Raw genomic sequence first — 22546 nt, forward strand, 5'->3', positions numbered from 1 at the left:
CATACAGTTCAACTACCTTTTGCCGCAGATCCTTTGACAATTCTTTTGCTTTCCCCATGACTCAGAATCCAGAAACAGCAGTGCAGCACTGGATGAAAGATGCAAGGGTCTGTCAGGAGTCCAGAAACTCATTGACCTTTTATATACACACACACTAATTACGAGCAAACAGATCACAGGTGAGGACGGTTACCTTTAATAGCTATTCAAACCCCTTTGTGTCAACTTGTGTGCATGTTATCAGGCCAAAATCACCAGGGTATGTAAACTTTTGATGAGGGTCATTTGGGTAGTTTGATGCCATTATGATTTATAAAAAAAAAAAAAACAACAAGTAAACAAGGTTGATAATAAAATGGCTTCAGCCAAACACGAACCATGAATGAAAGAAATGTTTGTGTTATCATTCATATTCTCTGAAAAATGGCCAAGAAAGCAAATTCTGCCAGGGTATGTAAACTTATGAGCACAACTGTACCACTCGTTTACAGTGGTGGGATATGAACAAATCAGCCATTCCGACCCTGAAAACAGGCAAAATATTTGCTGTACTTACTGCAGGACGGCTTGTGCCACGAACATGTCCACCTCACTACGGTAGCCACGGGTGGATGAGTATTCTACTAACATATTGGCGCACCCCTCTCCATCTGAGGAGTGCAGGAAGTGATATCGGGACTCATAATAATTTTGCTCTGAAAAAAGAAAAGATCATTAATGAAAAATAGTAACAGATCACTAAACTACTTTGTTGTCTGGTAGACTATATAAATCTAAGGACTAGATCAACAGAAATGCACATTTTTGGCAGGTTAAACAGGTCTTATACAGTACATGTATTTCAACTGTGAATTTAGCAGTTTGGCTACAGTTCAGCCTTAATGCAAGGCAACTTCATGGAGCCCATTTACAAAAATAAAATACATTTAAACATGACTTGCACCACAGTAACCAGATGTTAGCTTTCAATTTCCAGAAGACAAAGTTAAATCAAATGTCACACAGAACGATGATCTCCCAAACATAACTATGTGTCAGACATAAGGCAAGAAGCACCACTGCTACATTTGGAAAAAAAATTAAAAACAAATAAAATAAAGGAGAACATATTCTGCCAGCTAAAGGCTCCACTCCTGATGTGTTTCACCCTAGAGGAGGGCTTTGTCGCAGAGGTTCCTATGAAACACATCATAGGCAGAACCTATGTCTAGTAAGGAATATGCCCTTATAATAATGTTGGTAATAAATGGTCTATAAAAGTACATCTACTTATTATGATCAATCAAATGGGATCGCCTGAGACAAGAATTGTACCATTTCAGGTGGCAATATATCCTACCTTTCCATAACGTAATAGCTAGCAATTGGTGCAGCTTTGGGTGACCTAGTTTTCCAGACCCTCCAGACGACCACTTGAGAGCCCGGGATACAAATGCCACTCGCTCTGGAGAGTTTTGATCCATCAAACTAAACAATTTGGCCAAGTTTTCTAAAGAAATTTCACAAAATTTTAATACAACATATACATTTTAATAATAACAAAATAACATCCTAAACAAAACAGGTGATGGTTAATTCCTTTAGGCCCCTTTCACACTACTGCGACTTCAAAGTCGCACGATTTTACCGTGATTTTGGGGCTGCGATTTCAGGGAATCCCTGTGTAAGTGGCATCAAAGTTGGACCAAAGTAGTGCAGGGGCTACTTTGAAGTCGGAACGACTAAGTCGTACTAATATGAATGATTGTCATTGAAAATCATGGGGAACGAATTGTCATGCTACCTAAAAATAAAAAAACTAAAATAATGTGGTTGCATAAGTGTGTACACCCTCTTATAACTGGGGATGTAGCTGTGTTCAGAATTAGGCAATCACATCCAAACTCATGTTAAATAGGAGTCAGTACACACCTGCAAAAGTGTCTCTGATTAACCCCAAATACAGTTCAGCTGTTCTAGTAGGTCTTTCCTGACATTTTCTTAGTCACAGCCTACAGCAAAAGCCATGGTCCGCAGAGAGCTTCCAAAGCATCAGAGGAATCTCATTGTTAAAAGTTATCAGTCAAGAGAAGGGTACAAAAGAATTTCCAAGGCATTAGGTATACAATGGAACACAGTGAAGACAGTCATCAAGTGGAGAAAGAACGAACAGTGACTTCCCTCCAAATGTTGAAAAGACTAGAAGAAAACTGGTCAGGGCTGCCAAGAGGCCTACAGCAACATCAAAGGAGCTGCAGGAAAATCGGGCAAGTACTGGCTGTGTGGTACATGTGACAACAATCTCCCGTATTCTTCATATATCTGGTCTATGGGGTAAAGTGGCAAGATGGAAGCCTTTTCTCTTACGAAGAAAAACATCCAAGCCTGGCTAAATTTTGCAAAAACACATCGGAAGTCTCCCAAAAGCATGTGGGAAAATCTGTTATGGCCAAAAAGTTCAACCTTGGTTTCATCAGACCATAATTCCAAAAGATATGTTTGGCGCAAAAACACTGCACATCACCAAAAGAACACCATACCCACAGTGAAGCATGGTGGTGGCAGCATCATGCTTTGGGGCGGGGTTTTTTTGAGCTGGAAAAGGGGCCTTAGTCAAGGTAGAGGGAATTAAGAACAGTTCCAAATAGCAGTCAATACTGGTACAAAACCTTAAGGCTTCTGCTAGAAAACTGAGCATGAAGAGGAACATCATCTTTCAGCATAACGACCCAAAGCATACATCCAAATCAACAAAGGAATGGCTTTACCAGAAGAAGATTAAAGTTTTGGAATGGCCCAGCCAGAGTCCAGACCTGAATCAGATTGAAAATCTGTGGGGTGTTCTGAAGAGGGCTGTGCACAGGAGATGCCCTCGCAAACTGACAGATTTGAAGTGTTTTTGCAAAGAAGAGTGGGCAAATATTGCCAAGTCAAGATGTGCTATGCTGATAGTCTTATACCCAAAAAGACTGAGTGCTATAATAAAATCAAAAAGGTGCTACAACAAAGTATTAGTTTAAGGATGTGCACACTTAGGTAACCATATTATTGTAGTTATTTTTACTTCCCTCCACCTCCATCTCAGTGCTACACATGCCCTGTATACAACCCTTATTTGGGTGTGTGTAGCATGTCTAAAGTTATTAAGTAAAATGAACAAAGCCTTTCATATCTCAACCAATTTGTTTATATTATTTTATTACAGATACTTCTATAGTGCCATCAAGTTACACAGTGCTTTACTTCATTTTTATATTGTATATTCATACAAGTCCATGCCCTCAAGCTTCTTACAATCTAAGGTCCCCAACTCACATTCATACATACACTAGGGCCAATTCAGAGAGGAGCCAATTAACCTACCAGCATGTCTTTGGAGTGTGGGAGGAAACCCACACAGGCACGTGGAGAACATGCAAACTCCAGGCAGGTAGTGTCGAGGTTGGGATTCGAACAGACGACCCTAATGCTGCTAGGCAGAAGTTATAACCACTTGCACACAGGTCAAGCAATAAAAAGCTCCAAGATCCTAAAGCAAAGGCAAAAGAAAGCAGCTTTTCTGTAGGTCATATTTACCAAAGTAAAATGAGGAGAGGTTAAATGCGAGTCTTATTTAAATAATTGGGATGATTTCAAAAATAGGCGCTGTTGGATCAAGCACAGTAATAGGATATGTAAAGCATGCTATGCCTTCCTTGTTAAATAAGTTTTGTTGGTAATTATTATAAATTCCAATGCTGTGTCAATACAAGTGACACACTGGAATAGATTTTTATTTTTTATTGTTTTTTTAAATGGGAAACTGTACAGACTGAAACCTGGCACTATAGTGGCTACCTACCATAGCTGAGGCCCCCCATCTAGACAGGAAGTTGACATGACCAAAGTCCTCAAAGCATTGTTTGTAGGGCAGACATGCCACTGGGGTTTATCTATTAAAAAGGCAGACTGTGCACTTTGCAAATGCAGTTGCACTCATTTCCCCCCAGAGCTTAGTGAATGTGGCGAAGCTTCACATTGTAAAGAATACCCAATCAGGCGCAATGAAAATAAACCAGTATTTTTGCTTGCACATGATTGGATGGTGGAAATAAGCAGAGCTGCACCCCATTCACTAGGTTCTGGGGAAACTGTACTTGCACAGTCTATTTTTAACTCCACTGTCTGTTATAACATACATCTTTTTGCAGTACATACAATGCTGTGAAACAGTAGCTACTTGTCTACTTTCTCGCACCCCCCCCCCCCCCCCAACACTTTTGCTAAAGCATTTAAAGGAGAAGTCCACCTTTCTAAACATGTTACACCCATATTTAGGGTGTAACATGTTTAGCATCTGACCCATATCCATGACCCCCCCAAACTTATTGTGGCAGCGATCCAGGGATCTCCTCTCCAAACTCACTGCAACAATTCAGAGTGTGGCCATGCAGGGCTTTGCCCACATGGTTGCGTCGTTGATTCACAGATCCCTGTGAATCAATGAACTACAAGTACTGACAGCCTTTGTGGCCGACGACTTGTAATCCTCAATGGACTACCAAGGCACCAGTGAGCACTCTAGATCATTCATATAGCTTCCTGTCAGTGTAACTGCCTCCCCATATCAGGTAAACAGCTACACAGACAGTATGCAGAAGCTGGCATTACACCCGTGATCTGCTGATCATGGGTGCAAGGTTTTACAGACTCCCAAAAACAAAAAAAACTAAAAAAAAAAAAAAAAAAAAAAAAAAAACACCCACATTCCTTTATTACCTGCAAAAAAGGTGCATTTATTATTTTTTTTGCAAAGGTGAACTAAATCTTTTAAGGAACAATACAGTTTGTGAAATTTTAAACACATTTCTTATAAGGAATGCGGACTGTCACTTTAAGAAGGCTTCACAACCATTTGAGGTGTGGTGAAAGTCTACTGGCAAGTTGTTTAAAGTAACTGTCAGCAGCCTTATTGACCTACCACAAAAAAAAAAAAAAAAAAAAATAAAAATTCTCCTACTCCTGACGATTTAAAATGCTTCTGTTTTTTTTTTTTTTTTTTTTTTTCAATTCTACCCAAAATATATTGACTGAATTTTGACCCCGACCCCAACAATGGCCTAGATCAAACCTTAATCTAGATTTTTTTTTTTTTTTTTTTTTTTTAAGTACACACACTTTTAACATTTTTCTCCCCTAGCAAAGAGAGAAGGATACATCACCTTTCTCCTCATTCAGAGGAGAAAGCATACACAGGGTTAGGCTTTACAGTGATTGATCACTGAGATAGCTAAACAGAGGCTATCACAGCGATTAGGTAATCAGGGATTCTGGTTCCAGATTGTTAGTGGTCGTGTTAGCCCAATCCCTGTGCTGGCAAAGCGCTGTGTAGCACACTTCCAGCACAAAGACATGCAATGCATATATGCAGCGTCAAAGAAGACGACCCATTTCAGTGAGGGGGCATATATGTGTACAAGTGTCAGCAAGAGGTTAAAGCCAAACTCCAGGTATGAACTTAAATTGTATACTTACACTGAGTCAACATAGGCATTGGTGGCCCATTATCCCCCGCCCCCCACCCATGACTTGGTTAGCTTTCCTCTACTGTAGGGGGAAGGGATGGGTGCTTCATTGTAAACAGTACTAAACTACTTTACAAAGGGAAAGGTTGTACAGGTACGTCCATCCACCCCCTAGTAAAGCAGGTAGGGATTATAACGTTGAACTCCAGACAGACAGAGATAGAGATATATATAGATATAAAAAAAAAAAAAAAAAAAAAAAAAACACATTCATGAATACAATATTATGTATCCTCTGGGAGAGCAAGAGGAGGCAGTTGGGGGGCTATCAGGTGTGCTGTGCTGACAAAAAGAGGGCAGAGAGATAACCTCATTGTTCAGCTTCTGATCCTTCACTGTCTAGTCACAGGCTGGGGGCAAGAAAGTGACCCAGTTGGGTTGCTTTTCTGAGGTTAAATAAAGTCAAGTCAACAGCCTGGTTGTGCTGCCTAGCAGGGCTGTCTGAATTTGTGGACTGGATGGGCAAAAATACAAATGCTTTAGCAGGTAAAGCACATCCCATATATATGCAATGCAGTGATGTATTTAGTAGTTTGTGTGGAGATTAGCTTTAATGGAAGGAAGCAGAAGTTTTATATATTAGCCCAAACTCACCTAATAAGTCTTCTGTCACTTTAGCTTCAGATTTTTCTAGTGACTCCAGAACAAGCATGGACAAATCAGCAGCACTGTTTTGCTGCAAGGCAAACAAAAGTATTCAAAATGAAGGTTTACAAATGTTCATGAAAAGTAAACAAACACGACTTTAGTGCTTACAGGGAGAAAACGCTGATTAAACATGTTACTGCCAAATAAGGCAACAAAGTTACACTTTAATAGCTGCAGCCAATGTGACATTGATAGAGCGTGAATATGTTCTTACTTGACCATGGCTGAAAAACAGCAGAGCTCCAGAATACATTAATTCTCTGGCTTCCGTGTGTTTGTTCTGTGGCATATACCTGGAAAAACAAACAAGGGTAACTTTAGCAGAGAAGTTACATTTATAAAAAAAGATAACTCATGCAAATCAAATGACACTGTAACCAAAATCAGATTTTACCAACATCCGGGTAAACCCAAAAAGCCAAAAACTTATGAGCACAGTGTTGGAAACTGTCAGGTATTTATTCATCAAATGGTTGGAGTCATAACTGATCACATGTGCAGCATCATGGCAGTTGCAGATCAAACAGAAGCTAAGATGTCAGCTTCTATGGCTGAAAAGGATAAGAGGGTTTAGTACCCAGATGAGGGTGATGCCTTTTGTAATAATGCTTTCCAGCACAGTGCAGATGCACATTACTCCACTTCCCAGGATCCCACTATGAGAGACATCATCCTGGCCATTGTTTTTTTTAAAAACGCGTTTACTACTCCTTTAACCCTTTCATGACTAAGCCTATTTTTGAAATTTGGTGTTTACAAGTTAAAATCCGTATTTTTTGCTAGAAAATTAGAGTTCCCAAACATTATATATTTTTTTAGCAGAGAATCTAGAGAATAAAATGGCGATTGTTGCAATATTTTTTATCACATGGTATTTGTGCAGCGGTGTTTTAAACGCAAATTTTTGGAAATTTTTCATGAACTTTAAAAAATCCAAACAGTAAAGTTACCCCAATTTTTTTGTATAATGTGAAAGATGTTACGCCGAGTAAATAGATACCAAACATGTCACCCTTTATAATTGTACGCACTCGTGGAATGGCGACAAACTACGGTACCTATGAATTTCCATAGGCGACGCTTTAAAATTTTTTTACGGTTACCAGGTTTGAGTTACAGAGGAGGTCTAGGGCTAGAATTATTGATCTCGCTCTGACGATCGCGGCGATACCTCACGTGTGATTTGAACACCGTTTACATATGCGGGCGCGACTTCAGTATGCGTTTTCTTCGCTGCGCGAGCTCGCGGGGACACTTTACACTTCAAAGTATTCAGATCGCCGAAAACTGCGATTCTGAATAGTGTGTACTTTTTTTTAAATCCGGCGCCATTGGCAGCCGAGTAAACGGGAAGTGACGTCATGACGTCGCTTCCGCGTTTACAACGAGAAGGCTGGAACGAAGCCGCCCACAGCTTCGTTCCAGCCCGCCCCCAGCCGCCGAAGGCACAGGATCAGACACTGGGCCTCCTGATCGCACGGGAGGCCCGGTAACAGCGGCGGGTATACTCGGGTAGCCGATCGCCCGCTGTAAACAATGGTACCGGGATGATGCCTGCAGCTGCGGGCATCATCCCGGTATAACCCCAGAAAGCCGAGTACGCATATCTGCGTATGGTCGGCGGGAAGGGGTTAAAGAGGGAGTCCCGCGTAAAAAAAAAAAAGTTAAAATGTCAGCAGCTACAAATACTGCAGCTGCTGACTTTTAAAATAAGGACACTTACCTGTCTCAGGGTTTAGCGATGTCGGCACCCGAGGCCGAACAGTCGCTCGGCTCTTGGGTGCTGCAGCCGCCATCTTCTGTAAGGGTATCAGGAAATGAAGCCTTGTGGCTTCACTTCCCGGTTCCCTTCCGCGCAAGTCGCGCAGCGCAATCAGAACAGTCCCTGCTGTCTTTGGGACCCGTGTGTGTCCCAGCAGACAGCGCGGGGGGACAGGAAGTGAGTGGGTGCAAATACCTGTATTAGACAGGTATCTGCACCCCCCCCCCCTACCCTGAAAAGGTGCCAAATGTGACACCGGAGGGGGAGAGGGTTCCAAAAAGCAGAGGTTCAATTTTTGTGTGAACCTCCACTTTAAGCAGAAACAATTAAAATGTCATACCTTATATAAATATAAGCCACACTCTAGCATTATCAAAATATTGTCACCATAAGAAGCCTCTCTTAATAAAATAGCTGCTCCTACACTCCCTTAGCCTGGCTAACGGAGCATTGTGGGGGTTTCATGTTATTAGAGATTACAGAGAATCTGTTGCTTTTAAATCAGACATATCCTTTGTGGCAGGTATACCACAGAACGGCATATGTAATGCACAGATACATCTCTCCAGGTGTACAAATATAATAAAATGACAAAACTATACATTTAAAAGCTTTTTTTTTTTTTTTTTTTTTAAAACATTAACATGTATTGATAATGACAATAGTTCCTCTATTCATGTAGTTTATGATGACAATAATTCCATGACCATCATGAAGGTGCAGTAAAAGGGAAGGTGAGTTGGTGTGTGGAAAGCAGTTAGGTGAACAATGTTGCTTTAGAGACAAGCAGAAGTTTACATTAAAAGATGTATGGGGATTTTTTTTTTTTTCCCGCAGATTAATACTTACCTAGATGGATGTAGCATCGGTCTGATTCTGCATCTGTCCCCTCCTGGCTCTAACACTGAGAACAGAGTGACCAAACACTGCTGATCACTCAGTTCTCAGAGAGCTGGCGATCGTCAGTCACCACTGTCTGCTCTGCGCCCCCCCCGGGCAGTGGAGGGGCGGCTCGCTGAGTCGGGTGCTGGTCCAGGCATGTGGGTGTATCCAGACTTCATTGTCGCGCTCTTGCCCGAGCCTGGATCAACTCCGTGACTTCAGCCCAACTGTCTGCTGAAAATGGATCACAGGAGTGCAAAACCAACTGTACTCCTGAGATCCACAGGAGAAGTACAGTCATAGCTTGTTTGGCTGTACTTCTCCTTTAATACAGATATAAAAACACAAACAAAATGAGCCAACAAACTGCAGCAATATACAGTGAGGGAAAAAAGTATTTGATCCCCTGCTGATTTTGAACGTTTGCCCACTGAAAAAAAAAAAAAAAAAAAAAAATCAGTCTATAATTTTAATGGTAGGTTTATTTTAAACGATGAGAGACAGAACAAAAAATAAATAAATAAAGTTTCTCGAAAGTTATAAATTGATTTGCATTTTAAAATGAGTGAAATAAGTATTTAACCCCTTTGCAAAACATGACTTAGTACTTGGTGGCAAATCCCTTGTTGGCAATCACAAAGGTCAGACATTTCTTGTAAATGGCCACCAGGTTTGCACACATCTCAGGAGAGATTTTGACCCACTCCTCTTTGCAGATCCTCTCCAAGTTATTAAGGTTTTGAGGCTGACATTTGGCAACGCAAACTTTCAGCTCCCTCCACATATTTTCTATGGGTTAAAGGTCTCAAGAATGGCTAGGCCACTGCAGGACCTTAATATGCCTCTTCTTGAGCCCCTCCTTTGTTGCCTTGGCCGTGTGTTTTGGGTCGTCATGCTGGAATACCCATCCATTTGCCCATTTTCAATGCCCTTGCTGAGGGAAGGATGTTCTCACCCAAGATTTGACAGTACATGGCCCCATCCATCGTCGCTTTGATGCGGGGAAGTTGTCCTGTACCCTTAGCAGAAAAACACCCTCAAAGCATAATGTTTCCACCTCCATGTTTGACAGTGGGGATGGTGTTCTTGGGGGGTCATAGGCAGCGTTCCTCCTCCTCCAAACATGGGAGTTGATGGCAAAGAGCTTGATTTTGGTCTCATCTGACCACAACACTTTCACCCAGTTCTCCTCTGAATCATTCAGATGTTCATTAGCAAACTTCAGACGGGCCTCTCTATGTGCTTTCTTGAGCAGGGGGGCCTTGCGGGTGCTGCAAGATTTCAGTCCTTCAAGGCGTTGTGTGGTACCAATTGTTTTCTTAGTGACTATGGTCCCAGCTGCCTTGAGATCATTGACAAGATTCTCCTGTGTAGTTCTGTGCTGATTCCTCACCGTTCCCATGATCATTTAAACTCCAGGAGGTGAGATCATGCACGGAGACCGAGACCGAGGGAGATTGACAGTTATTTTGTGTTTCTTCCATTTGCGAATAATCACACCAACTGTTGTCACACTCTCACCAAGCTGCTTGACGATTGTCTTGTAGCCCATTCCAGTCTTGTGTAGGTCTACAATCTTGTCCCTGACATTCTTGGACAGCTCTTCATGGTAGAGAGATTGGAATCCGATCGCTTCTGTGGACAGGTGTCTTATACAGGTAACAAGCTCCCTTTATAAGTGCTCCTAATTCCAGCTCATTACCTGTATAGACACACAAATCTTGCTGATTGATAGGGGATCAAATACTTATTTCACTCATTAAAATGCGTTTTTCTGGATATTTTTGTTATTCTGTCTCTCACTGTTAAAATAAACCTATCATTAAAATTATAGACTCATCATTACTTTGTCAATGGGCAAATGTACAAAATCAGAAGGGGACCAAATACTTTCTCCCTCACTGTATTCTCTGAAAGCAGAAATCCTTCTAAGACCAAAGTGTTGGATCAGCTGATCACAGAAAGCCAAGTGTAATATTGACTTCATGCTAAATATAATCCATTATCTCCTGTTTGGTTGTAAAAAGCAGTGATCAGTGGACTGGATAGTTGGTGTCCGGGTGTATGGGATACTGCAGAGATGTGCTCTGTCCTGGAGCATGAAGCTGGCCTCCAGGGCTGGACAAGTGACTCAGTCAGCCATTCTGATAGGTCCCTCTACAGTTTTTTGCCCATGGTCATTAAGGACAACTTCTGCTTTGCCCTGATTTTTTTTCTTTGTATTTGCACAGCACCTGTAGTGCTTTTTAAGCGCCAAACAATTTTTAGATATTATATCCGGTCGTCCTGTAGAGAACTGGGGTTCATGATGTGATCTGGGGACCTCCTCCTGTGGCTGATATCATGGGGAATGCATCTGCTATTTGATCTATCATGTCTTTTTAAAGTAAGTTGTTATTTTTTGTATACCTATGGACAGGGTTTTTTTTCTCAAACAAATAGGTGCTGGAACTTAACCACGGCCCCACAAAACCCCTCCCTCTGCACACACCCTCCAAATCACATCAAATAGTGGGTGTGTTCAGTCAAATTTCATGAAAACAGTAGGAGGGTCTTAAAGGAGCATTAAATACCAGGATTGCATTACATACAGAGTGCAGGGATTTCACTTGTAAACACAGAAACCAGACTTCTGTGTTTACAAGTGATTGTGGTGAGCCGGCACCAAAGGGTCTGAGCCAGAGGTGGTGGAACTGAGTTCCACCAAGTTCCCCCTGAAAAAAAAGCCTTGCCTATGGATTATATGTAATGTATTGAATGTGATCCCTACATGTTATTCTAAAATATTGTATTTTTGATCTCCTGTAGATAGTGATACAATATCCCTGATGAAGATTCTAATTATCCTGACCCATTGAAAAGCGTTGGATTAAAGCATCACTGTATCTCTCTTCAATATACAATGCTTTAAAATATTTGTAATATGTTTGAGGATTTTTATGGGAATTTTTTCCATTTACAAAATAAATCAATTTTTTCACAAATTTTGTTTATTGCCTTAAAAAAAAAAAAAAAAAAATCACACAAATAGAAGCTTTTTCATACTTTTTCAAGTTCTAAGGGATGATGGCAATTACATGCCCAATTACATGAGTCGTATTGAAATTTTAACTTTGAGAACCAAATAAATGACATCATTTGGAAAGTATTGAAGAGTGGATTGGGCTTGTAAGCACGCCAAAAGCAAACATGTATTTTGTTTAAGCTTATCAGTTCTTACATGTGATGGCTGCATTTGTATTCTTGTTTAGGCACTCTTTCATTTTCACCTGGTGATCCAGACATGGAGTCCGTTTTTCAACAGAAAAAGCTGTCCTGCAGATGTAACAGATGGTTGAGAAAAAACCATTTACCACTGGCAGGGGTGCTTACAGTAATCAGCTTTTATTCTCAAAAAGGATAAACATTGCTGTAACTGCAGTACAAGTTGGAGCTTGGTTTCAGTTTGTTGTTGTATTTAAATCTGCTAACGCTCCCTTACCAGATTCAGAGTGTAGACACTAATACAGGTGGTGCGTTACTGGCCAGATCACCAGATGAAAACGGGGGGGGGGGCGCAGCCACCACATCCAATGCTGCAATATATTCCATTTTTTGGTTTTGGGTTTGATACTGCTTTAAGACAGAAGAGATGACCTACAGATTTGTGTAACCTCTTAGGGATGGGACAGGTCGTTTTAAACATGTGCTCCCTATTACACAATTAGTACGTTTAATTTTTTTAATCTTCCACATCTGGGCAACTTTTCTTAGCCAACATTTGTTTGGGGAAACCATGACTGGAAGAAATGCCAACCTGCCCAAAACAATCATTATGGGCAATTCCTCACCACATATTCAGGATTTGAATCCATCAGTTTATAAAATGCTTTAATAATTTAGTGTGGGACCTGAAGGTGGCCCCCACCCTTTACATACAGTATATTTATGATTTAGGCCACACTCACACAGATCCGACACAAAAGTCGCGTGACCTTCAAAACGGCTTTGCCCTGCGACTTCGGTCTGACATAAATCACACTTTAATGAACAGGATCAGTCTTGAGATGAGTGCGACTTGGGTCTGGTATAGATTTCCATGCCAAATTTACAAAAAAAAAGAAACATCGGCACAAGGGGGCCCCCCAAATCCATACCAGACTCTTATCTATTCAAGCGAGCGGAAACATGATGCTTTGGGTCTGTTTCTCTGCTAAAGGTACAGGCCGACTGCCATATTGAGGGGCCGCTAGACAGGGCAAATATTGTAAAATCTTGGATGAGAACCTTCTTCCCTCAGCCAGAACACTAAAGATGGGTTGTGAATGGGTCTTCCAGCATGACAATGACCCAAAGCATACCGCCAAGGCAACAAAGGAGTGGCTCAAGAAGAAGCACATTAAGGTCATGGAGTGGCCTAGCCAGTCTCCAGACCTTAATCCTATAGAAAATGTATGAAGGGAGCTGAAAGTTTGAGTTGCCAAGAGACAGCCAAGAAACCTTAAGGATTTAGAGATCTGTAAAGAAGAGTGGACCAAAATACCTCCTGAGATGTGCGACAACCTGGTCACCAGCTACAAGAAAACATCTTACCTCTGCGCTTGCCAACAAGGGTTTCTCCACCAAGTACAAACTCATGTTTTGCTTGGGGATCAAATATGTATTTTACTCACTGAACTGCAACTCAATTTATACAAATTTGTTTGCGTTTTTTTCCCAGATTTTTGGTTGATATTCTGTCTCTCTCATTTAAAATACACCTATGATAAAAAATTATCCAGGCTTGAAACCTATAGTCCATTTGGTTTGAGTGTTGAGTGGGATGGGAATGCATTAGTAATGCATAGGGTTTCCTCATCATGTTTTCAAAAATTTTAAACTTTGTTTATTATTATTATACTGGATTTATATAGCGCCGACAGTTTACGCAGCGCTTTACAACATAAGGGGAGACAGTACAATTACAATACAGGAGGAATCAGAGAGCCCTGCTTGTTAGAGCTTACAATCTAGGAGGGAGGGTCAAGTTATACAAAAGGTTAATAGCTGTGGGGGATGAGCTAATGGAGAAAATAGTGCAGTTGTTAGATGGAGGCGGAGTCTTCTCTGAAGAGGAACGTTTTCAGGGATCGCCTAAAAGTGGATAAATTTGGAGACAGTCTGACAGATTGTGGTAGGGAATTCCAGAGGATAGGTGAGGCTTGGGAGAAGTCCTGTAGGTGGATATGGGAGGAGGTGATGAGGGAGCTAGAGAGCAGGAGGTCTTGGGAGGAACGAAGAGGGCGATTAGGTTGGTATTTTGAGACTAGGCTAGTGATGTAGCTGGGGGCAGAGTTGTGGATGGCTTTGTAACTTGTTAGTATTTTGAATTTAATTTGTTGGGCAAGTGGCAGCCAATGGAGGGATTGGCAGAGAGGGGTAGCAAACACTGAGTGGTTTGTAAGGTGGATGAGTTTGGCAGCAGCATTCATGATGGACTGAAGGGGGGATAGGCCATTTAAAAAGGTAAGCCAATGAGGAGGGAGTTGCAGTAGCCGAGGTGAGAGATAACCAGGGAGTGAATCAGGAGCTTTGTGGTTTCATTGGTGAGAAAGGGACGTAGTTTAGAGATGTTGCAGAAGTTGAGGCGGCAAGCTTTGGAAAGTGATTGGATGTGGGGCCAAAAGGAGAGTTCAGAATTCAGGATAACACCTAGCACCCTGACATGTGGGGATGGGTGGATGGTTGTGCCATTGCTCTTGACAGAGAAGTCAGGGGAAGAGGCACGTGGGGGAGGAATTATTATAAGCTCGGTTTTGGACAAGTTGAGTTTGAGGAAGTGGTGTGACATCCATACAGATATGTCGGTTAGTAAGTTAGTGATGCGTGAGCAGACTGATGGAGTTAGATGAAGGGTGGAGAGATAGATTTGTGTCTCGTCAGCCTAGAAATGATATTGAAAGCCGTGAGAGGCCATCAGCTGACCCAGGGAAGAGGTGTAGACTGAAAATAAAAGAGGTCCAAGAACAGAACCTTGGGGGACCCCGACAGAGAAGGGAAGAGGAATGGAGGAAGTAGAATTGTAAGTGACACTGAAGGTGCGTTGGGATAGGTAGGATGAGAGCCACTGAAGAGCACAGTCACGGAGACCGAGGGAGTAAAGGTTTTTTTTGAGGAGGAGGTGGTCAACCGTGTCAAAGGCAGCTGAAAGGTCCAGAAGTAGGAGTACAGAATAGTGTCCGCTGGTTTTTGCAGTTAGTAGGTCATTTGTGAGTGTTAAAAGAGCAGTTTCTGTGGAGTGTCGAGGGCGAAAACCAGATTGAAGGGGATCAAGAAGGTTGTTTTTAATGAGGTGGTCACTCGGTTGTAAACCAGGCGTTCAAGGAGTTTAGAGGAAAAGGGGAGCAAGGAGATAGGGCGTAGGTTGTTAAGATTGGTAGGGTCCAAGGACGGCTTTTTAAGTATGGGGGTGACCAGTGCATGTTTTAGAGCATTGGGGAAGATGCCAGAGGTGAGGGAGAGATTGAAGATGTGGGTTGGAGAGTGTAGGATATAGTCAGAGGGCAACTGTAGTATTTGAGAGGGAATAGGGTCCAGGGGACAGGTGGTTAGGTGGGCGTTAGAAAGGAGTTTAGCGTCTTAGTCTGTAGTAGCAGATTTGAATAAGAGGAGTGTCAATTGTACTTGTTGACACGGGGTCTTAACTGGGGGAGATACCTGTTGAGTGGAGATTTCATCAGGGATTATATCAATCTTGTTTTTGAAGGGATTAGCGATCTCCTGGGCAATGAGTGAGTTAGTGGGTGGAGGACGAAGTCGAGAGTTGAAGGTAGAGTAGAGTTTACATTAATTTTTGGTGGTGGTATTTTTCTTGCTGTTTTTTCCCCTAGAATTATTTCTAAGTTAGTGTACTCTTGAATGACACTTATAGAATTTGTGTATTTGTCATACATGAACTAATTGTAAAGTCATTTATTGTTCTTTACTTGTAATTCGGCTTTGGTCCACAAGATGGCGCTGTCTGCATATTGTCTCTAATTCAGTTTTAATCACCATTGTTCCCAAACTGGTTGCCATCAAGATGCCCAAAGGATGATTGATAATAGGTTGGTAATCTAACTTAAGTTTGCTCACTCGGGCAATTTGAGTATTGAGGCTGAAGTGATGTTCCAGTCGGGGGTTGGTCTGAGGGGTTTCGCTTCTGCTGGCCGCCTCCGATTTGTGGATCGCATTCAATTTCCGCCCTGATCTTGACGTCCCGCTTATATAATACATCTCTATGAACACTAAGCCACGCCCCTGACGACATTAACGGTATGACGAAACGCGTAGGGGGAGCTTGTGACACAACGTGACCAGAGTGTATGCCGGGACACGGCAGCAATCTTGCTGGCGGTTTAAGACACTATTCAGTGCCTGTTTTTCATCTAGAGCATGTGAGTGCAATATAGCGTCTTTTTATAAAGCTTACTGCACTATGAGGCGCATTTACTTCTATTACATGGGCCAAATTATGTACACGGATCAATCTGTAACCTGTGTGGTCAGGCTGTGCATTACGGAGGTGACACCCCAGCCTCCCTTATTAGAGAGCCAGGCACAGAACTGAGGCTGTACATGTATCAGTCCAGCCATCCCTATGGTCAGATGATGATCATCATGAGAAGTGTGTGGCCTGTGTTGGATATGGAAGTGATGACACCAGAGACTCCTATGGGAAGCCATATGTGTGAATGTGATGGTTCCATCCACATTACACAGCAGATGTCACTCACATATGGCCTGCCATGGACCTGCTGTCACCAGTCACACACTGACAGTCTGGCAATGAAAAGCCCCCTTAACCTGCCCAGGAATCCTCCCAAGGCCCAGGTGCAGCCCCCCCCCATAGCAACTAGAAGACACAAGCCAATCAGCGAGCAGGAAGAGCCACCAGGTTGTGGCAGCTGAAGAGTTAACGGAGGACTTTTCGCAGAGTGACACGAATCCCAGCCAGTCAAATGACAACGCTGAATGAAGCCCCGCCTTCCCCTAGCAACCAGAACGCCGGCGGCCAATCAGCGGTTCGCTGGAGGCAAGGGCCCTAGAAAGCTCTGGAAGGTTTTTGGATATTCCGATCCATACCTGAAGAAGAGTGTTCGGTACATCTGGTGGGCCTCGTAGTAGTCTCCCTTCTCCACACTGGCCCGCAGCTTCCCCTCCACACGCTGCACTCCTCCCCGGTTCCGGGCGCTGCCTTTGGAGCCCTCCTGCTCCGCCATTGCAGCAGCCATCATGGGGAGACGTCACCCGGGCAGATCAACACACGCTCCCCCCCTCCCACTTCTGCGTACGGAAGCCGAGCGCGGTCACATGAGCGGCCGCGCACTGACATGGCCACGTGACCGGGAGTTCCGGCAGCTGATTGGCTGCTGCTGTTATAGTCTGTGCTGTGAAGTCCCTTGGAGAGGATCATTTTGTGTACAGCTAGACGTGGCTATGGAGTTTGGCAATTAACCGGTTCAATACCGGGCATTTTCACCCCCTTCCTTCCCAGACCAATTTTTAGTTTTCAGCGCTATCGCACTTTAAACGATAATTGCGCGGTCGTGCGACGTTGTACCCAAACAAAATTGATGTCCTTTTTTCCCCACAAATAGAGCTTTCTTTAGGTGGTATTTGATCACCTCTGCGTTTTTTTTTTTTTTTGCGCTATAAACAAAAGAAGAGCGACAATTTTGAAAAAAACACAATATTTTTTACTTTTTGCTATAATAAATATCCTAATTTAAAAAAAAAAAAACAAATTTTTTCCTCAGTTTCGGCCGATACCTATTCTTCTACATATTTTTGGTAAAAAAAATCGCAATAAGCGTATATTGATTGGTTTGCGCAAAAGTTATAGCGTCTACAAAATACGGGATAGATTTATAGCATTTTTTCAAAAAAATTATGTATTTATTTTTTTTACTAGTAATAGCGGCGGTCGCGATTTTTTTTCGTGACTGCGACATAATGGCGGACACATCGGACACTTTTGACACATTTTTGGGACCATTCACATTTATACAGCGATCAATGCTATAAAATTGCATTGATTACTGTGTAAATGTGACAGGCAGTGAAGGGGTTAACCACTAGGGGGACACAAGGGGTTAAATGTGTTTCCTAGGGAATGCTGCTAAGTGCCGGTTCACACGGGGGCGACCTAGCCGCCTGACAAGTCGCCTCCCGTTCTGTACAATGGAACCGACTTAGAAGAAAGGTTCCTGTACTACTTTGGGGGTGACTTGCATAGACTTCTATACAGAAGTCGTCTTGCAAGTCGCCGCGGCAGTCGTGTGCAGGTCGCCTCGGTGAGGCGACCTGCAAGTCGTGCCGCTTCTAATGTGAACCGGCGCTAACTGTAGGGGGCGGGGACGTACAAGGGGAGGAGACCGATCAGTGTTCTGCTGTACTGGGAACACAGATCGCTCTCCTCTCACCTGACAGGACGTGGATCTGTGTGTTTACACATACAGATCCATGGTCCGGCCCGGTTAACGGGCAATGCGCGCGCCCCCTAGACGGCCGGGAACCCGAGGCTGTCATATGACGTCCACCCAGGATGGGAGATCCCATCTGTGGACGTCATATGTATATACGCGGGTAGGGAAGTGGTTAAAGAAATAAAAAAACCTTGTTTCCTTGGGAAGATTTCCCTTCGCTTCCTGTCCCATAGCAAGACAGGAAGTGAGAGGAAATCCCTCCAAAGTGAGGGAACCTCTAGTTGTCACCAGAACTAGTGTCCCCATTTCAAGATTTCCCCCACATTCCTGTTCTGGTGACAACCAGTATCTTCTAAAGGTTTAGGAGGTATTTACAACCGTGATTGGAGGAGATATTTAAACCGCGCAGGTTTAGGAGGTATTTACAACAGGAAGTATTTCCAGTACCTACAGGTAAACCTTGTTATAGGCTCACCTGTAGGTAAAAGTGGTGTGTAAGGGTTTACAACAACTTTAACTGCTTGCCGACCAGCCGCCGTAGTTATACTGCGGCAGGTTGGCACGGCTCCGCAAATCGGCGTAGGTGTAGGTTGCTTTTTTAAGACGTCACAGCAGGCGCACGCGCCCGCCGCGTGTACCCGGAGCCGATGCGTGTGCCAGTGGGCGCGATGACCTCCGGCACCCGCAATCACTCGTGACAGAGCGAGAACTGGGACGTGATTCCGGTTCTCTCAGGGGAAAGGAGACAGATTGTGTGCTTCTACTAAGTATGAACACCGATCGGTCTCCTCCCCTAGTCACTCCCATCTCCCCCACAGTTAGAACACATCTAGGGAACACAGTTAACCCCTTGATCGCCCCCTAGTGTTAACCCCTTCCCTGCCAGTGACATTTATACAGTAATTAGTGGCTATTACTCGGATCGATGTATATATGTCAATGGTCCCAAAAAAGTGTCCGATCTGTCCGCCGCAATATCGCAGTCCTGATAAAAATCGCAGATCGCCGCCATTACTAGTAAAAAAAAAAAAAAAGAAATAATAAAAATGACATAAATCTATCCCCTATTTTGTAGACGCTATAACTTTTGCACAAACCAATATATATACACTTATTGTGATTTTTTTTTTAACAAAAATATGTAGAACAATATATATCGCCCTAAACTGAGGAAAAAAAAAAAAAAAAATTGAATATATACTATAGCAAAAAGTAAAAAAATAGTGTTTTTTTTCAAAATCGTCGCTCTTTTTTTGTTTATAGCGCAAAAAAAAAAAAACGCAGAGGTTATCAAATACCACCAAAAGAAAGCTCTATTTGTGGGGAAAAAAGGACATAAATTTCACATGACCGCGCAATTGTCAGTTAAAGCGATGCAGTGCTGTATTGCAAAAAATGGCCTGGTCGGGAAGGGAGCAAATTCTTCTGGGGCTGAAGTGGTTAATAACCTGACAGGTGTCCTCATTCTTCTCCACTCTATACAAAACAAAAGTTGTCTTTAGTTACACTTTAGGGCTTCTTTATGCGTTTTCCAGATACGTGGGGGTGCCATTAGGAATAAATGTAACTGTGTGCATCTGCAGAAGTCAGCACGTTTTAGCGCACGTTCCTGCACTGCACCTGGTGCGAGCAAGCCCTTAAAGTGTGCGTAAAGTCAAACATAGCCTTGGATAAAGTAGGAAAAGGTCATTGTTCTTCTGTCTGTGTCCCATCTGGGAAATTTCCCTTCACTTCCTGTCCCAGAGACACAGCAGGAAGTAAGAGGATATCTGATGGTGGCCATACAAGGTGCATGAAGAAAAAAACACCATTGATCAACCTAGTGTTTTACGCCACAACTAATCGCATGTGCGCGGCCTAAACCCCAGAAACAGGCAATGGCATACCAGTACGTCACTTTGCCTATACGGACCGCCTGTCCACAGGAGATTGTGGGTGGCTGGACGGGCGGTCCGCAAGTACAGTGAGGGGAAAAGGTATTTGATCTCCTGCTGATTTTGTACATTTACCCACTGACAAGGAAATGATCAGTCTATAATTTTAATGGTTGGTTTATTTTAACAGTGAGAGACAGAATAACAAAAAATATCCAGATAAGTGCATTTCAAAAAAGGTACAGTGCCTTGAAAAAGTATTCACACCCCTTGACATTTTCCACATTTTGTCATGTTACAACCAAAAATACGACTGTATTTGATTGGTATTTTATGTGCTAGACCAACACAAAGTGGCACATAATTGTGAAGTGGAAGGAAAATGATAAATGGTTTTCAAATTTTTTAACAAATAAATATGTGAAAAGTGTGGCGTGCATTTGTATTAAGCCCCCTTTACTCTGATACCCCTAATTAAAATCTAGTGGAACCAGCTGCCTTCAGAAGTCACCTAATTAGTAAATAGAGTCCATCTGTGTGTATTTTAATCCCAGTAAAAATACAGCTGTTAAGCTGTGAAGCCTTCAGAGGTTTGTTAGAGGACCTTAGTGAACAAACAGCATCACGAAGGCCAAGGAACACACCAGACAGGTCAGGGATAAAGTTGTGGAGAGGTTTAAAGCAGGGTTAGGTTATAAAACAATATCCTAAGCTTTGAACATTTCACAAAGCGCTGTTCAATCCATCATCCGAAAAGAGTATGGCACAACTGCAAACCTACCAAGACATGGCCGTCCACCTAAACTGACAGGCCGGGCAAGGAGAGTATTAATCAGAGAAGCACCCAAGAGGTCCATGGTAACTCTGGAGGAGCTGCAGAGATCTACATCTCAGGTGGAAGAATCTGTCCACAGGACAACTATTAGTCGTGCACTTCACAAATCTGACCTTTATAAAAGAGTGGCAAGAAGAAAGCCATTGTTGAAAGAAAGCCATAACAAGCCTGAAGTTTGCGAGAAGCCATGTGGGGGACACAGCAAACATGTGGAAGAAGGTGCTCTGGTCAGATGAGACCAAAATTGACCTTTTTGGCCTAAAAGAAAAACTATGTGTAGAGGAAAACTAACACTGCACATCACCCTGAACACACTATCCCCACCATGAAACATGGTGGTGGCAGCATCATGTTGTGGGGATGCTTTTCTTCAGCAGGGACAGGAAAGAGATGATAAGAAGATGGATGGAGCCAAATACAGGGCAATCTTTGAAGAAAACCTGTTAGTCTGCAAAAGACTTGAGACTGGGGTGGAGGTTCACCTTCCAGCAGGACAACGGACCTAAACATACAGCCAGAGATACAATGGAATATTTTAGATCAAAGTATATTCATGTGTTAAAATGGCCCAGTCAAAGTCCAGACCTAAATCAAATTGAGAATCTGTGTCAAGACTTGAAAATTGCTGTTCACAGACGCTCTCCATCCAATCTGACAGAGCTTGAGCTATTTTGCAAAGAAGAATGGGCAATAATGTCACTCTCTAGATGTGCAAAGCATAGTTGCCAACATTGTAAAAATATTTTTAGGGACACTTTTTTGGCTGTAGGTGGAGTTGCATTATAATAAGGGGGCGGGGCATGCAATTGTAGACGTGACATAGTTGTAATAAAAAATACGGCACGTAAAGCGCACAGTGCCAAAAAATGGGCGTGGTTTATGTGTAAAAGTGGGCATGGTTTAAATGGGCGTGGCTCAAAGGGGGTGTGGTTAGAGTCTGAGATGAATGAGGGATGGAGTGGAAAAGGGGGAAAGGGGGGGAGAGGGATAGAGGGGCAGCAGCCCCAGATCCTACACCACAATAGCAATATGTGTATTCTAGAGTTTAACAATCAGCAGATAAAGATACTCCAAACACCTGGCGTTAGCGCTTCAATTATCCCGGCGCCATGGTTGTTATGGTGTCAGGATAATTGAAGTGCATTATTTCTATTATTACATTGTAATATAAAATGAAATAATTCAACTCACCATAATGCAGAATCAGTGGAAGCTCTGAGTGTGTCACTTGCCACGTTGCCTGCCACCAGATGCCATCAGGTGCCCCCAGCAGAGTCCGTCCTTACATCAGGTGCCCCATCAGTCCTCCTTACATCTGTGTCCCCATTAGTCCTCCTTACATCTGTGTCCCCATTAATCCTCCTTACATCTGTGTCCCCATCAGTCCTCCTTACATCTGTGTCCCCATCAGTCCTCCTTACATCTGTGTCCCCATCAGTCCTCCTTACATCTGTGTCCCCATTAATCCTCCTTACATCTGTGTCCCCATCAGTCCTCCTTACATCTGTGTCCCCATCAGTCCTCCTTACATCTGTGTCCCCATCAGTCCTCCTTACATCTGTGTCCCCATCAGTCCT

General features: G+C 42.9%; 1 protein-coding gene across 1 annotated transcript in view; it reads right to left on the reverse strand.

Moving 5' to 3' along the window:
• The window catches only part of GET4 (guided entry of tail-anchored proteins factor 4), a 31113-nt gene extending 13966 nt beyond the window's left edge, over positions 1 to 17147 (reverse strand). The window contains exons 1-5 of the mRNA XM_073636837.1: positions 16918 to 17147; positions 6406 to 6484; positions 6138 to 6219; positions 1340 to 1489; positions 557 to 695 (exon numbers count right to left, since the gene is read on the reverse strand). Coding sequence (XP_073492938.1) covers positions 557 to 695; positions 1340 to 1489; positions 6138 to 6219; positions 6406 to 6484; positions 16918 to 17069 — 602 coding nt within the window. The 5' untranslated portion in view covers positions 17070 to 17147. The remainder of the gene's footprint in view (positions 1 to 556; positions 696 to 1339; positions 1490 to 6137; positions 6220 to 6405; positions 6485 to 16917) is intronic.
• Positions 17148 to 22546: the final 5399 nt, after the last annotated feature.

This window comes from Aquarana catesbeiana, linkage group LG06 (genome assembly GCF_042186555.1).
Source record: "Aquarana catesbeiana isolate 2022-GZ linkage group LG06, ASM4218655v1, whole genome shotgun sequence".
NCBI classification, from domain to species: Eukaryota; Metazoa; Chordata; class Amphibia; order Anura; family Ranidae; genus Aquarana; species Aquarana catesbeiana.